General features: G+C 38.4%; 1 protein-coding gene across 2 annotated transcripts; it reads right to left on the bottom strand.

The window, feature by feature from the left end:
• On the bottom strand, positions 1 to 21121 carry GTPBP10 (GTP binding protein 10). Of its 2 annotated transcripts, XR_013975507.1 has the most exons (11): positions 21034 to 21121; positions 19010 to 19203; positions 17980 to 18071; positions 17143 to 17287; positions 10386 to 10459; positions 8646 to 8698; positions 6272 to 6379; positions 5490 to 5567; positions 4562 to 4685; positions 1454 to 1813; positions 1 to 104 (listed from the first exon to the last, which is right to left on the bottom strand). XR_013975507.1 is itself a non-coding variant. In XM_080936188.1 (10 exons), the coding sequence occupies exons 1-10, from the start codon at positions 21061 to 21063 to the stop codon at positions 1611 to 1613; spliced, it is 1101 nt and encodes a 366-aa protein (XP_080792314.1). In that variant the 5' UTR covers positions 21064 to 21121; the 3' UTR covers positions 1157 to 1610. The 2 variants fall into 2 exon arrangements, 1 of the variants encoding a protein (XP_080792314.1); XM_080936188.1 differs by lacking the exon at positions 1 to 104 and having other exon boundaries at positions 1157 to 1813.
• Between the last annotated feature and the right edge of the window lie 1839 nt (positions 21122 to 22960).

Here is a 22960-nt window from a genome sequence, read left to right as displayed (position 1 = left end):
CCCGTATGGTGGCTCCAACTGTAGAGAACTGGAGAGGACATTTGCCACCCTCTTTGGGCTGCCATAGGCACTTCATTCACATGGTCACATGGTCCACAGACTTACTTGAAGACAAAACAACAAAACACATGCAATAATAAAATAAACACGTTTTTGAAACCTGGTCCCATTACAAAATCCAGAGCCGCCCAGAACCTGCTATGTCACCCAGGAGGGGCTTTTTACTCAAATCTTCTGCTTCCCTTCAGTGCTGTGGGCCGAGGCTCACGCTGCCATGCTAGGTTAAGAAATTTTCTTTCTTTCTTTTTTTTTTTTTTTTAAAGCTCACTAACTTGCTGCTACTTTGTAAAAAGAAAAAAAAAAATTAGAGAAAATTACAGTAAACTTATTTGTGGAAAAAAATGTAAAATTTTCCATAAAAACATAAGTTATTGATTGTGACTTTCTCTGGTTAAGAGTGAAGGTCTCAGCAAACAGAATTGTCTTTTGTCTCATACTCTTGTACACTGGTTAAAATTATTTTTTTAAAGTAAGTATGCACATTTCACATAATAAATTTTACCTTAAGAAAAAAATATTTGTTTGTAAGTATTTTTTAAATACTTAAAGCAGGAATTAATAAAACTCATCTTCTTGGACAATAGGCTTCCCCACTGATTATATAATTTATTCTTCCTAGAGACTTTAAATGACCAACATAAGTTGTTGAATTTGAAAAGTAATGTAATAAAGAGGGGATAGTTGTAAGCAACTTGAAAATCAAAGTAGGTTAGCCAGTGAGGACCTTCTGACCCAATTAACTATTAGTCAAGACTAGGTCAAGCTCCCACTAATGGGACGGGACCTAGTCACCACCCACATCAGGAATAAAATACAGGAGCCCTGCTGGTCTCAGTGTGCTTCGTGGCCTGAGACTTCTGTACACTTTATGCAAAAAAGGAACTGCCTTGCTGAGCCAAAATCAGAAGAAGAAAAGGAAAATAAAAATAAAAATGTATCTTCCTGAATTATGACACATATCTAAGGAAACCTACTGATAAATACCATTTTTAAAATGTTGAAAAGCTTTCAAATTAATGTAATTTCAATACTACTTTTAATTGATATAAAACTATACATTTATCTTTATCATACACAGCATGTTTTGAAATACAGAGTTAATTTATTTTAAAAGATGTATTTTTCTCATTTTTTTTTTTTTTGTGGCCAGAACACTTAAAACCTACTTTCTTACAAATTTTCAAAATATGATACATTGTTCTATAAACAACAAGGTACAAGCTTTAAGGTTGGTAAAGCTTAACTAAAACTTTGTATCCTTTGACTAACATCTGTTAATCTTCTAGCTCCTATTTATACTATAAATAATTACCATTTTCAGTATTTCTCAGTTCAGTTTGTCGTTTTAAGGTTCCACATGTGAGATCATTGGCATCTATCTTGCTGTGCTTACCTGGCTTCTTTCAACATAATGCACTGCAGGCTCATCTGTGTTTTAAACATGATTTTCTTACTCCTTAGAGCCAAATAGTATTTCGTCAATACTCTGTACTAGGTTTAAATGCTGCCTTTTCTGGAAACAGTGGCAGCACATGTTGATGTGGCTCAGTCTATGAACTGGAACTCTGCAAACTGAGCAACTGTTTGCTATGATATGCTTCATTTTCCTTATCATCCTGTTCATCCAGTGCTTTTCTTATACAGTTCTTCAGGTCTTCAATCCCTTCACCAGTAACCGCTGAGATGGGAACGATATGCTGGAATTCTACAGCCTTCTCTGGAATCATCTTTTTTTCAAATAAGTGCAGAAAATCTGCAACAAGAACAGGTGCTTTGTCATTGCCTTTTGAAAAATTAATTCAAAACGGACAATTTAGCATCTGAAACTCTCCCTGTTCTGCCCTCTCTTACAAGCTCTTGGGATCTGCACTTTATTACAGACAATGGCGGCTCTTAGCACATGGTAGGTACTTAGCAAATGACTGTTGAACAAATTTATGTTAAACAAAATGAAGAATAAACACTAGTAAATCATGACGATACTTAAAATGAGGTAAAGTTTCTATAAAAGCAATGACATCACCTGGAACATTCTGGCTTACCTTAGAACACATGTAAGTTCTAACTTCTTTCAGGCAAAGGGTTATCACAAATGGAGGCCAGGATTCCACTAAAAATTACAGCATGAGGAGGCCTAAGAGCCCAAGGGCAGATCATTTTATCTGAGTCTAATCAATCACATAGGGACTATCAGATGTTGCATGGTTTTATCCTAATACAATGGCCGTCAGGGAGGAGGACAGCATTCTGAACGGATGGGCCAACTACCATATAATGGGCAGATATAAATCATCCTGACTTCTAAGAGTTATAAACCTCTAAGAAAACCCAGAGAGATAAACTCAAGAACTGTGGTGGTCCAGAATCCACATAAACTCTTGAGCCATCCTCACTTCTAGTGCCACCAACTGCAAGAACAATAAGCAAAGTGAACTACTGACCTGATCAGGCAAATGATATTAATGAATGAAGACTTTTAGAGAATATTTATGACCCAAGACTAACTTACTAATCCAGGGACAGTTCTAACATGTACATTATGTAGGGGAATGACTTTCAAGAAGAGAAAGAGGACCTTGGTGCTGTCTGCTAATCTCAGTGTATTAAAGTCTGTTTCCCCATTATCACTCCAATAACAGAATGAAATGAGAATTCTTCAGAAGCAGATGGCCACTTGCCATTTGTTCACAAGTTTCTTTCTAGACACCAAAAGAACAAATACATCATCACCACAGGATAAAAGTATCCCACAGTTTGCCACACTATGAAGAGTCCCTGTGGTGGTCTGAATAAGAATGGCCCCTGGAGGCTTATGTAGTTGAATCCTTAGTCAGAAGGAAGTCACTATTTGATAGGATTAGAAGGACTAGGAGGTGTTGGAGGAAGTGTGTCACTGGAGGTGGGCTTCAATACTTTGAAAAGTCCATATTGAGCCCAGTGTCTGTCTGTCAGTATGTCTGCCTGCCTGCGGACAGGATCTTGCTCTGATACTGCTTCAGTACCATACATAAGTCTATGTCCCCACCACGGTGACAATGTAAGACTCTGAAACTGTAAGCCCCCAGTTAAATGCTTGCCTTTACAAGAGTTGTTTTTGTTAGGGTATCTCTTCCCAGAAATAGAATAGTGATTAAGTCAGTCTTTATACAGTGGAAATATTTCCACTTACGACATTTCAGACATATCCTTTTAGTCACAGCCATTAGTCATAAACACTACTTTCATACAAATGCAGAACTAAATGTTCTTTTTCAAAGACTAATAATCTTCAGAGTTACCAAGTTAACAGTAGTAAAATAACAACAACAACAAAAATCCCTCTTAAAACTACTAGCTGTGTGGGTTGGAGAGCTGACTCAGCAGTTAAGAGCACTGGCTGCTCTCTGGAGAACAGCAGAATTCCAGCATGGCAGCTAATAGCTGTCTGTTAACTCCAGACCCTGAAAATCTGATGCCTTTCACTGGGCATGCACATGGTACACAGACATACGTGCAAACAAAATACCCATACATATACAAAGTCTCAAAAAACAAAACAAGAACTCTAAAACCTCACTAGGTTTTTGTTAAAATACAGCGTGTACCAGTGAAACAAAGTTCTAGGGCTGACAAAGGTACCGTGACAGAGCCTATGACACTCCATGGGAATTACTGACTTTTGTCCTCTTACATGCATCTTGGGTGATCTGGTTTTATTTTTTTTTAAGATTTATTTTATCTGGTCATCACGGTACACAGCTTTAATGCCAGCACGCAAGAGCAGAAACAGGTGGATTGTTATGATTTCAAAACCATCCTGGTCTACATAATCATTTCCAGATAGCCAGAGCTACATTATGAGACCATCAACGAATAAGAAATAAAACCAAAAAGTCAAGAAACAAAAACTTTTATTTTACCTTTAGTTAAATGTTTGAATGGGTGTCTGGGTACAGAGATGTGTGTGACCACAAGAGGCATCAGAGTCCTTGATGGGTGCTTATGATGAACCTGACATGATGCTGGAAAGTAACTCTGGCCTCACTAGAACAGCATGTGCTCTCAGTGCCCGAGACATCTCTCTAGGCCCTCTCTCACACCCTTTATAGGTCCATATAAACTCTAGTTTTTTAAATGAAACCTGACCGTTTTGGACATAAGTAGTCTCTCTTTTCTTTCTCTAATTAACTTATCAGTTTTGAGACCTGATAATGACTGGTCAGTGCTTGTTTCAGTGCTTTAAACACGACATGATCTTTCTTTAAATAGTTTCTAGAGTAGAAAACACTAGTTTTCTTTCCCACTGATGTTACTATTGGCCATAGCACTACATGCACCTGGGAGGTAAAGGCAGGAATTGAAGGTGGTCCATAGATAAACAACAAACTTGAAGCCGTTCTAGGCTATAGGAAACCCTGTCTCAAGCACTTGACCTCCTCCAGCCCCACCAAAAACAAAAATCCATGAAATTCTCTGGATACAGCTACTACTGCAGAACAAGTGAACAGACCAGACATTTTACCTTCAGGATTCTGGAGTTGCTTCCTCAGTTCCTCAAGTTTAATGTGGGCATCTGGCAAGTCCATCTTATTGACTGCCAAGAGCGCAGGCTTCGTCTGCAGTTCTTCTTTGTACAACTCCAACTCCTTTACAGAAGAACAAGTGACAGCATGAAGGTAACAGCCATCTTTCACAACAACTATAAAACCAGCAATGCTTTTTGCTAAACCAGTGAACAGGACGATAGTTTGCATGACTTCCCAGAAACAGCTGATTTTATGCCTAGAGCCAAATTCAAGTAACTAGAGCTAACAGGGAGAAGACTCACATGCTAGTCATAACAATTTAATATCTGTTGCATTCTTGGAAAAGGCATAAGTATGTTTTAACAATGTTGTGGGGATAACTACAGAATTAAAACCAAAAAGGCTGCAGTTTGTTTCCTCCTTCCTACTTTGGTGGTTAACATGACATTCATTCACACATGCCCAGTAAGTATCTGGCCGAAAGCATAAGCAGGTTGAGCAGTCAAGGGCACTCGGGTTGTAAGCAATGAGGAACAATGACAGTAAGGTAAGACCATTCAGTAACTCTCAGTAATGTTGCTTACATGGTTAAGAAAGGTGATGAGAGTATAGCTCAGTGGTAGAAGGCTTCATAGTTTGATCATTAGTGTCCTCCAAAAGAGAAAAGAATCTCAGGAAAGTTCGTAAGTGGAGAATGTTTCAGGAAAGATGCCAGAGCAGAAGCCAGACAAGATGTGAGAGGATGTGGAGCTGAGGAGGGCATTACCAAGGTAACGGAGGAAAGGGTGAATGTTGAAGATTTGGAAACAGCAACATTGACTTTTCAAATGATATAAAACCTTTAAAAAGGTTGTTATCCTGATTACTATGTGACATGCCTACTTGGTAGACTAGATCCAGAACACGGTGAACCAGAAAACTTACCTTTGTAAGGAGTATTACAGTTTCAAAGGCAGTTCTATATGGAGTTACAGAAGAAAGCTGAAACCCAGAAATATCAACCTAAAGAGAAGAGCAGACACAGAACGTAGAACGGTTATTCAGTTTTGTGCTTAGAAATATTTTCTCTCAATTTCAAAAAGGACCAATTTCTCAATCTATATTTAACCAGTAATTCAGTCAATGAAATAACAAGCTGCGTTGTCATGATAACTACAAGCATTACTATAAAATGTGTCTTTGATGAAAAACTAGTACAGATAAGTAGTACCAATATTGCTACTCTCATGCTTGACTCAAGCATACCAACTAGACTGAAAGAGATACTACAGAAGACTATGCCAAAATCTTAAGGAATTAAAGTCTTGGTAAGTCTGGCCAAATGTACATACAAAACAATAGCAACAGCATTTCCATCCCCATATTATAAACAAGCATTATCTGCTGTACTTGTCCTCCATTGAAACCGACTTACAGGAGTAATATTTACTAATACTGTCATGTTTAATGCCAGGACTACATTCTGAAAACATGTCTAATGATTTTATCACTGCGTGAACTCACAGAGTATGATCACACACATGTCTAAGATGGCTGTGGTGACACCAGCTTATAAGATCTTTTGGTATCACCATAAGATATAGAACAGCATTCATCAATTATGAAAACATGATTTTGTGACAAATTACCTTTAACCTTATTCACAAAGTACCTCTAGGAAAAACAAGTTAATCCATTTGAACATCACAGATGTGCATATGACTTACAACAAAAAGCAGTTGTCTGGTTCTCTCTAAATGCTTGAGGAATTTGTGGCCCATTCCTTTGTTCATATGTGCACCTTCTATCAAACCTGGGAGATCAGCTACTGAAATCTAATTAAAAAAATAAAACCAAGGTTATCTTTTCCCAAATTTTCAAACTTCAAATAGTTTTTTTCCCCCAATCATTCTATGGCACCTTTGAAATAGATATGCTAAAATCTTTTGTTATCAGATCTCTGCGTCCCATTTTAACTCATTAGTATACCAAATTACAGTTTTTTGGGGTTTAGTTTAATACTTAGTTAACAGTTATTAATGTAAGTGTATAAATAATTAATTAGTATGTATGTATGTGTGAATGTGTGCAGGCACACGTGAACTAGAACATGCACGTGGGCAGAGGACAACTGTCAGGAGCCAGTTTTCTCTTCCACCTGTGGAATCCAGGGATTGGACTCAGGTCATCAGGTCGGCATGTAAGCTCCTCTACCTACTGAGCCCTGTTAGCCTTTAATTCTAACCCTGCATTATACTTATGAATCCTTTATAAAACTATAACTTTTATAAGCATAATTCATTAACATTCACACGTAGCAAATACACTCATATGTCTAAGTTTTATATTCCAATTGTAAATGGCACCATTGCTCGTTTTCTGTTCATGACATGCCAGCAGGAAGATTGTCTCTTCTTATACAGTGAGAGAATGCAGCGCCCCACAGTCCTCCTATGGGTGATCATTATTAACAACCACTTTACACTTTGCAAGCCTTGCTGTTCATCAGACACCTGCTGTATCACTGGGATCACCAAGGGGACATCTATTACAAAAAATAGCCAGACAATCCTAAGATTTTAGTTTGAAGTCTCTGGGGACCAGGCATCCTTTGTCACTGGAATCCCTACCCCACCCAGATGATTTGAAATTCTGTAAGGAAGGAGAAGCACTCTCACCCATGTTGATGAGGAATTCTGAGTCTGAGAGGAAGTTATGGCTATATGACAGAGGTGTATGCCAAGCAAAAGTTTCACATCCTAAAATCTCCTTCAGAAGTCTATATTGATTTCCCTTAAATATTAGGTTTAAATAATTTCCTTTTCTTCTAAATATTGGTCATTATGTTCAAAATATACAATAAGTTTATTTAGCATTTAATAATCTGTAATAGTTGACATTTTTTTTTTGTTATATCACTACTGAGATCTTTGTATGGTGTCTGAGAATTTCATTAACACACTTACACACCATTACCATTTAAGATCCATACCTTATACAGGGTTTGTCCCTGATCATGTATATATAGAAGGTTTTGGCAAATGAATGATGCATCAGTAGTGATGGTATCACATGGAACAATTTTTCTATCTAAGAATCATCTGGGCTTCCCCTATGCAGGCCTCCTTCTCTTTATCTTCACAAACTGACCTTTTTTTTTTTTTTTTGCCACAGTTTGCTCTTACCAGAGTATCAATATTTGAAACTGGAAGAAGACAACCTTTTGGCTTCTTCCCTGAGCAATATGTATTCAAGATCTTATATTTTTGTGGCTTCATAATCCATTAATTTTAAAAATTGCCTATTCTGTTCTCTAAATATAACACAGTTAATCTATTCACATACTGAGAAATTTGATTATTTCCAATTTCTAGTAATTATGAATAAAGCTGCCAGAAACACTGACGTACAAGCTTCTGTGCATATAAAACAATTATAGTTCTTCCTTAAGAAGAGTATGAAGCAAACATCAGTGAACTGCCTGCTTTCCCCCTTTTCAGAACTAGAAACTTGGAATTAAACAGTTTTCACAGAAGTACTATAGTTTCTATAGCAAGTCATTTTAAGAACTGGAAATTAACAGTTCACTGGGGTAGTAACAAAGGACATATACTGAGAAGACACAGCCTAGGGAAGTCACAAAGACATAATTCCGTGGAGATGAAGTGAGCATAGCACTTGGAAGGAGAAGAAATTAAATCCTTGTTTTACTATAATAATGTTGGGCAGAATTACTTTGTCCATAGTTTTACTTGTCAAACAATAACAACACCACCATCAACAACAACCCCTCTATTTTTTTTTTTCCTTCAAGACCATACATACATGTACATATAAAAGTCCCACTACCACGTAAGAGATAGCTCAGTGGTTAAGAGCACATATTTTCTTGCAGAGAACTGAAGTTTAATTCCTAGCACACCACTGAATAGCTTGAAACTGCCTGTAACTCCAGCACATCTGATACCCATATGACTTCATACAAAGGCATACATATTTATAAATAAATAGTTTTTAAAGTTCTATCAAAAAAAAAAAAAAAAAAAGAAAGAAAGAAAATCCCAAACAAAACCAACTGTATTTTAATTTAAAACTACCAACCTGCTTGAAATCACTGTACAGAATCTTTCCAAGTTCAGGCCTTAGTGTTGTGACTGAAAGGAGAAATGGAGAAATGGCAGTACATTAAGGAAGGAATAAAAGACTAAATTTTCTAGAAAAATGTCACTAGAACATGTTTAGGTTGAATAATATCTATGTGCTATGTAGTTAATCCCATTGTCATTCGTTGAGATAGGTGCTACAGTTATCTGTCCCTCACGTTGTATTTTGAAAAGCACAGACAACCGTGCTCTGGCCTCAAGTCCTACTGCACAGCCAAGGCAGCTGAAGAATGTCTGGGACTCGGAACTTAGGCTCTGATCACAATCACCGGTTCTTTCTTTTTAGGAATCCATTACCCTTGTGTATGCATTTATTTGGGGGAAAGACTTGTGCATGGGATGGTCTGCATGTGGAGGTCAGAGAATACCCACAGGACATGTAAAACTGAAGTGAGACTTATCAGCAAGTACCTTTACCCACTAAGCCACCACACAGGGCCTGGTAAGGTTCTCATCTGAGATGTTCTGATGCCTTCCATTTCTATACTAACCCTCTCCCAGGGTTTCTGTCTTTCCGTCTATCTAATCTGGTCTGCCAGCTTTACTTCCATTCTGTGGGTTTTATTTAATAATGGAAAATATTGTATCATATTTACTCAATATCTTTTTTCATATTGGAAAAGTATTTATTATGACAAAAATAAAACCGTGGACTGAAAACAGATGGATATCATGCCATAGTGTACCACTGCTGAAGTGCTCACCAAGAAACTGCAAGAGCAGAAACAAACGCACTTCATACCGTTACCCCCACAACGATTCCAGGCTTGTGTGATTATGAGGTTGTTGAAAGAACATGGTTTTTGAATTTTAACATTTTTCACTCAGCATCATTAACCTAACCTTTCACTGCATCTGATCTAGCTACTGCACTAACAGACTAACTTCTCTTTCCAGATTCATTAATGCTTTATACTATCAATTTCTATAGTATAGCTAAGAGAGCTTTGGAAAGTCTATTTTATCCCTTAGATGAAAGACAATCATGTAGTCTATGGAATTTGACCTGATTTAATTTCACTACCCCCTCCATCTCTGACTTCATGTTCTCTAGACAAATTTCCTGTAACTACTGAGCTGTGTATAGGCTCTTCTCATGACTTAAAGACCCTTTACCTCTAGTCTAAAGCCCTGATTAATCCTAATCATCTCTGTCCAAGCACTGTCCCTCAGAAAGGTCTACCTAAAGCACTTACTTTTGCTCTTTAACACTTTCCTTTCCTTATATTTATCAGTGAAACACACACATATCAGCACACATACAAACACACACATTCCTTTCTCCCTACTGAGAATAATCTCACAACATTGCTGGTAAGTTTTGCTTACCAATTTTTCTAGCAGCATAGTCTAATATGGTTCCTAGAAAAAATCCTTATAAAATTAATAAAAATGTTTATCTCTGTCTTCCCAGTATTTATCACAATTTATCATGAGCTGAGTAGCGTTAAGATCCTATAGTAACCAAATAAGTGATGAACAACAGAGAAATAAAGGCAGCGATGTTCCTAACAAGGACAAGAAACTTGTGTGAGGACTGCAGTGGTCTGAAAGATTAAAAAGAAATGCATGGATTCTAACTGCTGGAAGCTTTCAAATTAAAGCTAAACTCAGACTTGTATTAGTCTTATGCAAAGAAAACTTACCTCACACATTAAAATATACCAATTATACTTACATGCATAATCTGCAATCACAGGCTTTGCATGAGAAACCCGACTTAGTAAGGAGGATTTTCCAGCATTGGGGAATCTAAAATACATTATATATGTGCATTAGAACAAACCAGACTTAGCTGCATGTTTCTGAACACTCAACATTTCATGTGTTGACTACTCTAGTTGGTGGTGTGAACCTGGGGGAGCAGGGGCTAAAACTGAGGTGGACTAAAGTCTCAAGCAACAGTCAATTTTATTCAAAGCATCAGGAAATTTATACTTGGGGGCTAAAAGGAACCACATGAGCAAGGTGCTCAATCACAAGACTCAGTCACAGGTGGCAGGCACGTTTTCCATAGAGGTATGTGATTAACAACAGCTGAAGAAAACTCACTCTTATCCGCTACATCTGGAAGGAACAGGGAAATATATTCCAAGAACTGTTTGGTGTTTTCAATTAACTGGGTCATAAGACTCCCGTTTCTTGGAGTTTTCTCACAAGCACTCAAGAATTCTCATTTGACTCCATTCTTGGACTCTGTTCTGACAAGAAGTAGATTTCTTTCCAGGTGGTGATGGCACGCACCTTCAATCCCAGTACTTGGGAGGCAGAAGGAGGTTCAAGGCCAACCCCAGTCTATAGGACCACTAGGCTACATAGAGAATTCCCACCCCACCCCACCCCCCATTTTGTTTCTTGAGACAGGGTTTTCTGTGTAGTCCTGGCTGTCTTGGAACTCTGTAGACCAAACTGACCTCAAACTCAAAGAGACTTGCTTGCCTCTGCCTCCAAGCCCTCCCCCTCCCAAATGTAGATTTCTTAAATATTTCTGGAACTACGATTAGAATACAGAATTACACCTCAATAGTAGAATGTGTACTCTATATTCAAGAAGCTTAGGAGTCAATTTCTCAGTCTCTCGCCACAAGATTGTAAGTCTAAAATAATTTTGGGATACTTGAGAAAAATATACTTATGAATAAAGTAAACGTATAAATTTAAGAATTAAGATAGTAAAGTACCTTTTTTAACTTAGGAAAACAAATAAAAGTTCAGGGCTGAGAGGATGGCTGAAGGCTTAAGTCTGCACTGCTTCTGCAGAGGCACAGTCCGTTCTCAGCATCCATGCTGGGCAGCCCACTAGTGCCTGTAACTCCAGAAGGATCTGACAGGTCAAGCCTCCACACACACTGGACTCACCCCCATACAGACACATGTGCATACAAGCAATTACAAATAATTCCTAAAGCTCCAGACCTTGTAATTCTCTCTCTCTTTTCTCTTAACTTGTTTTTCTGTGTATGGGTGTTTTGCTTGTATGCCTATGTAGCACATGTGTATCTGGTGCCTGCTGAGGCAGAAGAGAGATCTGGAGACAGTGGTGGGTAATCCTCTGGAAGAACAGTCAGTGCTCCTCACTGATGAGCTAGCCCTTTAGTCCTGTAATTCACTATCTTTAGCCAAACCCTGACAAAATATCATGTAATGTTTTTTGGATTGTGAACATTAAAAACAGACAAAAATAGAGACATAATTAATGTGGAAAGCTTCTAGCTTCAATTATTATTAATACGCTATCAATACCATTTTTACTTAATTTTTACTTTTTCATTTTTTGAGATTATAATAAAACTGGGACCTCACCTCCTTGCCGTTGATCCCTCCACTTTGTTCCACATACTCCCCCTACTCTCTTTCAACTTCATAGCCTCTTATTTCATTGTTATCGTATGCATGTGTATATACTCACACATACATATTACCAAGAATAATCCGCTCAATCCGTATAATATTCCTTGTATGTATGTTTTTATACATACAGTAGTTAGCTAGGTTTCTAGTACTAGACTTGGCATCTCTCTTTTATTTTTCCCGAGACAGGGTCTCACTGTGTAGCTATGGCTGTCCTGGAACTCACCATGTAGACTAGGTTGATCTGGAACTCAAAGGGATCCACCCGCCTCTGCGATATGTTGGATAGGTCATAAGTCCAATTAAAGGCTTTTGATTATTGCCAATGTGTGCGTGCAACTACTGCACCCTTAGGGTCATGATGCCATGCTGGTTATTGATAGGTTCATAAGTGCCATGGTTGGATAAGACTGGGTTGCCTTCCTCCTTTGGAAGCTTACACTGTGCTTTCCGTTTCCACAAAAGCTAGCCCTCAGGGAGGAAGCATTCTGGCCAGTTTCAGCTCAGGAGTCTCTGGTTTTTAAAATCTGGTTGTTTGATACAAATTGAAATAGAGCTCTGGAATTATAACAGGCTGGAGTGTCTCTGAACTCTCGTTATCACATACACTTACCTTCCACTTGGCTTTTGCAATTTATTTTTAGAGAAACTGGGTCATTTGTCCCACAGAGCTTCTTCTCTGCAGTTTAGAATGTTCTGCTGCCATGCACACAGAGAGCATCAGTTATCACAGTCCTCTGCCCTGCATTTTATAAGTTTTGTTCCTCTAGAGAACCTGGACTAAAAAGTATGCCTCGATTTTTTTTTTGAAAAATATTTCATAATTTACTGACTGCTTTTAACCTGTATGACATTAAAAACAACTTTTCAATGGTTAATACACAATTTATCTGGCCAGCTTTCTAATGACATTCACACATTTGTTGCAATTATAAGTAACTTTGCAAAACTGTGTCTATAAAAGCCATGGAGAGGCCACTGAATGGCCCCGTGAATAAAGCCTTACAACTTGTGTCTGATCCCTGGGATCTACATGGTGAAGGAAAAAACCAATTCCTGAAAATTACTGATTCTACACATGTGCTGTGGCAATTGCATGCCCACACACATAAACATAAACACAAGTAAATGTGATAAAAATATGTACATGACTGGAGAGACATACTTTTCACTGATATTTGGAGTGGTAACATAGCTAAAATATTCTTTTATTTTCTTTTTGCAAAAAGAAGTAATAATAAATAGACATTTATTTCTTTATTATGTATACTCCCTCTCCCAGGGGATCTGATGCCTTCTTCTGGTTTCTGAGGATTTCAAGCATAGAAGTGGTAAACAGATATACCTGAAGGAGAAACACCCACAGGTAGCCTGGGTCACACATTCAGGCTAGTCTTGTCTCCTCTGCAGTCATCTTACACACCACCCCAAACGACAACTTCCCATGACATCTCCAACTTTCTCATCTAGTCCTATCAACTCCCCCCACCCCATCCAGACACCAAAAGGCACATTTTGTATACTGCCCCAGTCCACTCCATGATCTGACTGACTCTTTACTTGAGCCATTTCCAGCCTCCAGGCCCAGCCTGTTCATACATCCTCTTTCCTACACTAACCTGCTCTGTCTAGCTCACACTTAGAGCCAGTGAAGTCCATGCCCAAACCAACAAAAGTCCATATAACATAGATTTCATTACAAAAATATCAGCAATATGAAATGATCAAGCCAGTATCTTCATTCCAAGACCTACTAGTCCTTTAGAAATGTTTGCCAATGAGAATCATGTAGATGAATTCCAGGATACAGAATTTAAATGAAACCATAAGTTTCATCAAAGAAGTCATTGAGTTTAAAGAAAATACAGACAGCTCAATGAGATTAAGGAGAAAGAACTTAAGGGCAATAAACATCCAAGTGATGCCCAAGGCAACACAAACATAAAGCTGATGGAACTAACAAGACAACCCAGGACTCAGGAAGAGGATCAAACTGAAGTGACCACGGGACTGAAAAACCCAGCAATTTAACTAACAGGAAATCCTTCACAGGTAGAATGGATTAAACAGAGGGAAGAATCAGGAATGAAAGACAAAGTTAAGGAACTAAACAAATCAGGCAAGAAATATAAAAAATAAAAACACACACATATATGGGGGGGGGGGGGAGCAAACACAGGAAATGTGGGACACCATAAAAAAGACCAAACTTTTGAACACTAGGTATTGATGAGGGAGGAGAATTCCAAATCAATGGCATAGGTTAGAGCTACAATAAGATAATAGAAGAATATTTTGCCAAACTAAGACACAGCCATAGAAATACAAGAAACACACAGAACACAAATAAACAAGACCAGAAAAGAAAATCCCCACGGCACATTACATCATAGTTACAACATAAAACACTAAGTATACAGAACAAAGAAAGCATATTGGAAACTTTAAGAGAAAAAAACACAAGCCACAAGTTTAAAAAAAAAAAAAAACTCATCAGAATAATTGCTAGTTTCTCAACAGAAACTCTGAAGGCCAGAACAGCCTGGAGCAATTGCATTCCAAGTACTAAAGACTGTGATGGCCAGGCTAGACTATAACATTCCCAGCAAAACTATGCGTCATAACTGAAGGATAAAGAAACACTCTCCACGGTAAAAACAGCCTTAAAAATTATATCCAAGAAACCAAGCTCAAAGAGAACACAGGAAGTAATACTTGAGGCTGGTGAGAGGGAAGAGCACAACAGAGAGACTGTGGGAGGAAATGTGAACCCATAAAACATCACTGAGAACACAAACAACTCCAAAACCACCACAGTGACTGCCTAACACACATTTCAGTAATAACTTTTAGTATCACTGCCCTCAGTTGTTCATCAAAACACACAGGCTGACTGACTGAATGGAGCAAGAAACAGTATCCATCTGTAGCTCACAAGAAACACGCCTTATCTTTAAAAATATGCACCACGCAGGCTGAAAGGAGGGACAAAAGTACCCCAATCAATAGGACCAGCAGGCTAGCAGGAGTCACTATCCTAGTATCTGACAAAATACACTTCAAACTAAAACTAGTCAAGAGATAAAAAAAGGGGCACTTCATTCTGATCAGGGGAAGAACTAACTAAGACACGTCTCTATCCTAAACATGCATGTACTAGATGCTGAGGAACACAATTTCATAGTATGTACTTCTTTGTCTAAAGACACGGATTAACATCAACCCATTAATAGTAGAGGATCTCAAAACCCCATTTTCTTTACTAGACTGGTCATCTGGACAAAAATTAAATAGAGACATAAGAATTCATTCACATCATTCATCAAACAGACTTAACAGATATTTACTGAATGTTTCACTCAAGCACCAAAGAATGTACAGTCTACTCAGCAGCACACAGCTTCTCTAAACCATCCCATATCCCTTGACACACAACAAATATTAACTAATCCAAAGGAATGGAAATGACTCCTTGTATCCTATGTGATCATAGAGCAGTAACATTTAAAATTTGGCCAGACATAGTAGGGCAAGCCTTTTATCCCAGCACTAGGGAAACAGGCAGGAAGATCACTGTAAGATTGAGGCTAGCCTGGTCTATAAAGTGAGTTCAGGACAGCCAAGGCTGTTACACAGAGAAAGACCCTGTCTCAAAAAACCAAATAGCAAATGAATGAATGACTAAATAAATAAACTTAAAATGCGCAGCAAACAAATCTCCAGTAAATATATAAACTCATAAAGATTAAACAACTCATCACTGCATAGTGCGTGGGCCAAATAAATAAGGAAAAATAATTTTCTGCAACTAAATGAAAATGAATTGAACAACTATAAGGGATTCTAACTAACAACTAACCCAGGTCCTCTGTAAGAACATCAAATGCTTTTACTCACCAATCCAGCTCTCCAGTACACAAACACACACACACACACACACACACACACACACACACACACACACACACACAAATTATAACACACAGTGAATATATGCAATTTTTACCACATGTAGTACATATAACATGTAACATGCATACAACACAAAATAAGAAACCAAAGGTCAATAACAGGCTGTTAAGTTTTCTGAGAATACAGCTACATATAGACCCTGGCATAGTGACTGTGACTGTCAACCTGACACAATCTAGAGTCAGCTAAGAAGAGCCTCAGTGAGGGATTATCTAGGTTGGCCTGTAGGTAAGTCTGTGACGGACTGTCTTGATTGAGCTGGCTGATGCGGAAAGACTATGCTGGAAGTGGGTGGCACCATTCCTTGGGTTTCGTTCCTAGACCATACAAAGTGGGAGAGGTCCAGGTGAGTGCGTGCGTGCATCTCCTGCTGTTGTCTTAGTTACTTTTCTATTGCCATGACAAAACAAAATAAAATCATGACCAAGGCAATTCATTAAAACATAAAGTTTAATTTGGGGCTCCAGAAGATTACCGTTTATGGCCAGCTTGGCAGCAGACAGCCCATTGGAGTAGCTGAGAGTTTATATGAAGCAAAGAGAACCTACTAGGAATAGTGGAGATTTTCAAATCTTAAAAACTGGTCCCCAAATGATACACTTCCTCCAACAAGGCAATATCTCCTAGTCCTTCTTGACCAGTTCTACCAACTGAGGATCAAGCATTCAAATATATGCACCTATGAGAACTGTTGTTTTTAAAACCACCGTATAAGCACCTGAGAGGCTAACGCAGTAGGTTCATAAGTTTGAGGCTGGCCAGCATTGTATGGTAAGTTCCAAACCAACATGTGCAACACAGTGACCCAAAAAGTAAGCAAACAAGCAAGCAAGGAAGGAAGTAGAGATAGGGAGAAAAGGAGCAAGGAAAGAAGAACAGAAGAAAGAAAAGAGGAAAAGAAATTATATGCAGACCTTCCATTGCAGGAATAAAGTGATGACATTTGCGCCTCAGCTCTTACATTTTAAAAGGTCAGCTGTATTTTAGTACAAAGTATTAATATAGAAATGACATAAGCTAGGAATGTATACTGCCCAGAATTACTCTTTACATTTACTTTTTAGTCTTGAACTGTCTGATGGACATATTATAGGAATATAAATGATACTCACCCTACTAGACCTACATCAGCTATAACTTTTAGGTCAAGGTGAATTATCCGCTTCTGGCCTTTCAAAGGTAAGAAATTTGTATGTAATTTACCACCAAGGCCACCTTTAGCAACCAGAATTCTGTCTTCTTCTTTATTGAGTTCTCCTTTAAGAGGAAAGACAACAAACATTAATAAATAAAACCAGTATTTTGTTTTGTTGCATAAATATGTCAAGAAATTTCAATTTAAAACCTAAAGGGCTAAACTATAAGATTAAATTTCTTATTAGACACACACACACACACACACACACACACACACACACACTCACACACACTTCTAAAAGCAACTCCCTTAGGCTGACTCAGAGATAATACCATAGACACAGGCAAATAAATGCTGACCCCAGAAAAACACTTTTGTACACAGCTAAAAGGAAGCTGATTATATATTTTAAAATCAAGTAAATATTCTTACCTCTTTTTAAAGTCATCTTAAATCTAGTAGTAAGTTGTTGAATATATTTTATACACATTAAAAATATTTTTAATAAGCTAGCAGCTAAGGTTATAGATGTTACAGACCTTTCTTCTGTGACACAGCTGTGTGTGGAGCCATTTGTCACCAACCTTGCTGACCTGAGTTTTATCCCTAGACTCCACAGGATGGGAGGATAGAACTGATTCTTGTAAATTGTCCTCCGACCTCCATGTGTGTGGTCTCTCAATGCACAAAATAACAATGTGATTTTAACATTAAAGAACATTTTCCTCACAAGGGGAGCTCTTATGCTGTCTCCTGGATTAACTTGGGAAAATGCGTTCATCTCTCACAAGCGTAGAAGCCGGAGCCTCACCTAGCACTTCACCGTTTTCATCAGTGACTGAGATTCCAACAGGAGCAGGCACTTCACAGTCCTTCCCCTTGGAGCCCTTCAGTGCACTAACTCTACAAAACAAAGCAAAACACCACTAAATGAAATGATTTACAATGGTAACTAACAATCAGCCCTTCTCACTAAAACAGATATTAAATGGTTAAATTCTAAACAGAAAAAAAAGATCATCTTTATTTTTTTTTTATATTATATGCTGACATAACCTATAAGAATGGAAATAAGTTGTTACTGAGTCAACCACTAAGTCATTTCAACCTGAAATGAACTGATATATATATCTGAAATCCAAAGATGGTTTCTACAATACAAATCAAGTTCAAAGACCCAGCAAATCTAATGAACATCACTTTTCTAAAAAGCTGACCATAACTGGAGTATTGGGAGAGACGAAGGTTACATTAATATTGATTACATGAAAATAGTAATTTATCAAAAAAAATTAAACATGTAAAGAAAAGAGTGTCTACACAGGATACCATTAAAACATGGCTATGGCAATATAAAAAGGAAAATATTAAGTAAAAAGAGGGCACTATATATATATATATATGTATATGTGAATATATATATATACATACATACACATACTGTGCTCTGTTGTTTTATTTATTTATGCTGGACTTTATACACAAACACATAACTACCTTTGTAAAACCATGGGAATGTATTAGAAATGTCAAGTCGAAGCAAACAGTGGTTATATCCAAGTGGAAGAACTATGAATGAAAGGCTTTCAGCTGCTGAGGCATTACTGAAATTTTGCCCAAGGTAAGTCTGGGACAAAGTACGGGTTCATATTGTCTGTTCCCGGACAATAGAAAAGAGATACTGGGAGACTAAATGGGCAAAGGTCAAACCCACCAAAATAGTCAGGTTAGACTTTTCTTGATGAGAATATGGTGGTAATTTGGGTTATTAGTAAAGGTCTATATTCTGGTTTCCCCAGAAGAGTTTGACTTTCCATAAGCACTGTCCCATAAGCACTTACCGACTGTTGGCTCCTTCTCCAGCCACAAACCGTTTCTGAGGATATTTGTTTTTAAGTTGTTTTAAGGTCATTTTTTTATGGGCCACAACCCAGACGTCACCACCTTTTCCACCTTCTCCACCTAAACGAGGGTAGCCCATTCCACCGCTTCCTCCCTTGGTGAAGATTCTTAGGTTGTCAATGAAATTTCCATACTTAAGAAAGAGAGAGGACATTTATACATCAGATATTCTACTAACTTAAAAGATTCTAGTATCATTCTACTGAGGCTTCTTTCAGGAAAGAATCAAAGCTGTCCGAATAGCACTTGTACTGCCCTTTTTTACATCACCTCCTCTCCCACTCTCTCTCCTTGGTGATCAAATGCTTCACCTAGCCTCAAGGTATCTGCCCTTTCTCCGGCTTTCATTCTAAACCTTCTCTCCAGGGTGATCTCAGTAGGTACTAGTAATGCTCCCCTGAGAAAAAGTGAAGCTTTTAACAGTTTAAAACAACTGACAGCAGAACTGTCTTTCACTTATATTTGAAACCCTTTAAATAAGTAACCTGTTGGTGGTATCTATTGGATGGATCCCTCCAAAACAGAGTCAAAGCAGCAGCAGCAGCAGCAGCAACAACAACAATAACAAACAGCTGTTCCCTCCGTTAATTACCAAAGCTTATCTGCTCACCAAGACTGAACAAATGGCCTTTTACTCTAAGTTTTGCTTTCCAAGAAGCCTGACTCCCTTTCAGGACCACTGTTCCTTAGAACCTTGACTGTTAATTCTAAATGGTCTTTCAGGGTCTCATCATTCCTTCATGCACCCACCACCAGGAGCCAAGAGCATAGTTTTTCCCCTTAAATGAACCTGATGTCTATGTTTCTCTTTACTCAGAAACGATCATGGCTTTGGGGTTTTACTGCTTAGGAAATAGTAAAGTTCGCAGTGCTGTATTCAAAGCCCTCACCAGATCTCCCCAGGATGGCTGTCATTTGTTGGAGCTCTACTGTTCTTTCCTATCCCTGACACTCCGGTCATGTTTCCTCCTCTCTGTGGATTACCATTTGTTCTTTCTATCAGAAACCCATTTTCCGGTGTCAGAGTTTCAGTGTGCTCTCAGATACAACTAAAATGTGGTTTATGGTCGGAGGCATCCTTGGAATGTCACTCTCACCGATGCTTTCTGACTTGGCAGGCTTCCTCAGATATTGTACTGTATCTTCTGGTACTTTACATTTACTTTCCCTCACTAAATAAGTAACTTCTTAGAAAGCTCTTGGGTCTCAATACCTGGCTTTCGATTTATAGAGTAATTGTTTCAATTCATATTCATATTTTTGGTAATCTGCAATATTTTGGGGAGTCAAAAATATCTGTGGGTTAAAAACAAAAAACCTCAAGATTGACCAGCCTGAGAGATTCTTGGTAAGGGCTCTTAAAGCTTGTGTTCAATATGTGACTTTTCCTTTATTTTCTAGATTTGTCGTATTTATTAGGGAATTTCATTTATAAGGGGCTATCATACATGCCTGTCAATAATAGTTTACGTACATAAGATGATTTCTAACTTTAACAAACCGTTGCTAGTTAGCTCACTGTAATTTTTTTTTTAAATCGAAGCAGTTGGTTGCAGATTGTTATAAAAATGGATCGATTCTAAGACAGACACTACATAAAAACTGACATGAACTCAGAAAAAGTCTTCAGAAAGATATTAAAAGCAGTGCTAAGGAGGAGAAATGTATAAAAGCAGGTTATGGGAACTCTTTTAAACAACGAGAATCAAAACTAACAAAGACACACACACCGCTGTACGGCTCGCACACCGTAATGCCGCGTCTAAACCACAGGCAGGTACCCCAACTCTCCTCCCACGTGCTTTGGAAAGTATTATAGGAATTCCCTAAAGCTGGACCTGGAATAGGCATAGGAACGTCAGAGACACAGTCTTCTCCCAGGACAGCGGGAACTGAGGAGCGGCAACCCAGGAGGAGAGTGGCGAGAGATATCAAAGCTGGGGGACGACCCCCTGACACGGACCTTTCTCAACAACGCGCAACCGCAGCGCATTATGAGCTCCAAGGGGCAGGGACTCCCGCATGCAGACTCCGGACAAATTTCGGTCAGGCGCGCCTTTTGACGTCACTACTGGTCGCCGAGGTGACGTCTCAGCGGATCCGCGCGTGCGCGTGCGTAGTTCCGCGCACAGGTGGGCGTGTTTTTTGGAAGTTCTCCGGAGTCTCCAGGTGCAGGACGGAGAGTGCAAAGCCATGATTCTTTTAAGTTGTGTGCAAGGGACAGGAGAGCTCAGGGTAGGAGTTAACGTTTTAAACGCTGTGTGCAGGAGACTGGCCTGCCTCACAAACATTGTTATGGTAGCTGAAGAATCTAAGGTGCCAGGATTTTCTCGAGGTGAAAACCCTCCAACAGAAGTAACACAAAACGTGCACAAGACAGAGAGAGCCCTAAAAGACTGCTGGATGATGGCCTGAGTAATACTTTTAACCAAGGTTTTAACTTCAAGGGACCAATCACTTAAAACGTGTAGCACAGACGTATAGAAAGACGTGCAACGATGTAGATCTGCACAAAGAATCTTACGTGCAGGCAAACAAAACCCCCAACCTGGTCTCAGCCAAGAGTTTTCACCTATCATTTGAAGGCTGTCCTTATGAGAACACGAAATAATACATTCCAGCTTGTGGAGGAAGTATCAGAAAAAGGTCATCGAATAAATAGTAAAGGAATCTAGACAGATCAGTACTTTCCACCCTGTGTACTTCCAAACAGCTGTCTTTAGTGAGAGGTGAAAAAGCTGTCCTGTTAAGGTGTGAAAATGTAGGGAGTAAGATAACAGAGTTAAGAAACTAGTGAAGAAGAAGGAAGAAGAAGAAGAGGAGGAGGAGAAAGAAGAAATGTTTAATATACCATTTTGTGGAAAGGAACACCAACATAGAAAAGGAGAAAAATTGGCTAACTTGGTGATTTGGCTCAAGAAGATGGTTTTGTAAAATCCTCCTTGGTCTGGTGAAATTCCTTCCTCTCTTCTAATATGCTAGGACTCGCCCCTTTCCCAAATTCTTCATTCTGTTGTTTAGGATACAGAACCTTATCTTAATGAACAAATTGGAGCCCTGTTTTCTAGTCTACTCAGGCATGTAGCAGACTGTAAGTTAACTTGGTTTTTCAGAGTTCCAAAACTAGTTTTTCCCAGGTTCCAGCTAGGGAAAAGGCCTGAATCAATATATACTTATCTTTTGAAAAACCAGAATATTAAGTTGCTGTTATTGTACTTTTCCTGTTAAATCTAGAAAATCTGGTGCAATTTGAATTATGTCATAATGTTTAGCATAATGAATACACTTTCTAATGTTTATTTCTGATTATTGAATGCAAGCTCATTTTCTTTACCATAACATACAAAGGAAATAATAACAATAAAAATATAAATGAGAAATTGATATCTAAAAATGATAGGATTGTGGATGATGTATACAAAAGAAAAATACATATACTGTAAAAATGTTAGAACAAGAATACTTTATTATAGTTCTGATAACAAGAAAGTACAAGAAACTATTAAATCTCTAAAATTCACTCTCCTAAGACACATGCTGTTAAAATTGACATGAGATGGGGCTGGAGAGATGATTCATTGGTTAAGAGCACTTTCTACTCTTTTAGAAGACCAGAAGCCACAGAGTTCCCAGGTTATTTGTCTCAATGGCTCATGTAATTACAGCTCCAGGGCATCTGACATCCTCCTTTGGCTGCTGAAAGCATCTGCACTCATATGCACAACATATCCTCACATAGATGTGTGTGTGTGTGTGTGTGTGTGTGTGTGTGTGTGCGCGCGCGCGCACGCGTGCATGTGTTCTCATGCATGTATACTACCTCGCCCCCCATAACCCTGCACATATAATTTAAATTCTTTTAAAACTGGCATTAGGTGACCCAGGGGGTC

The sequence above is a fragment of the Micromys minutus genome (assembly GCF_963924665.1).
Source record: "Micromys minutus genome assembly, chromosome: 23".
In the NCBI taxonomy this organism is placed as follows: Eukaryota; Metazoa; Chordata; class Mammalia; order Rodentia; family Muridae; genus Micromys; species Micromys minutus.
The sequence above is the reverse complement of the archived record's forward strand: the minus strand, read 5'-3'. Positions and strand labels throughout refer to the sequence as shown.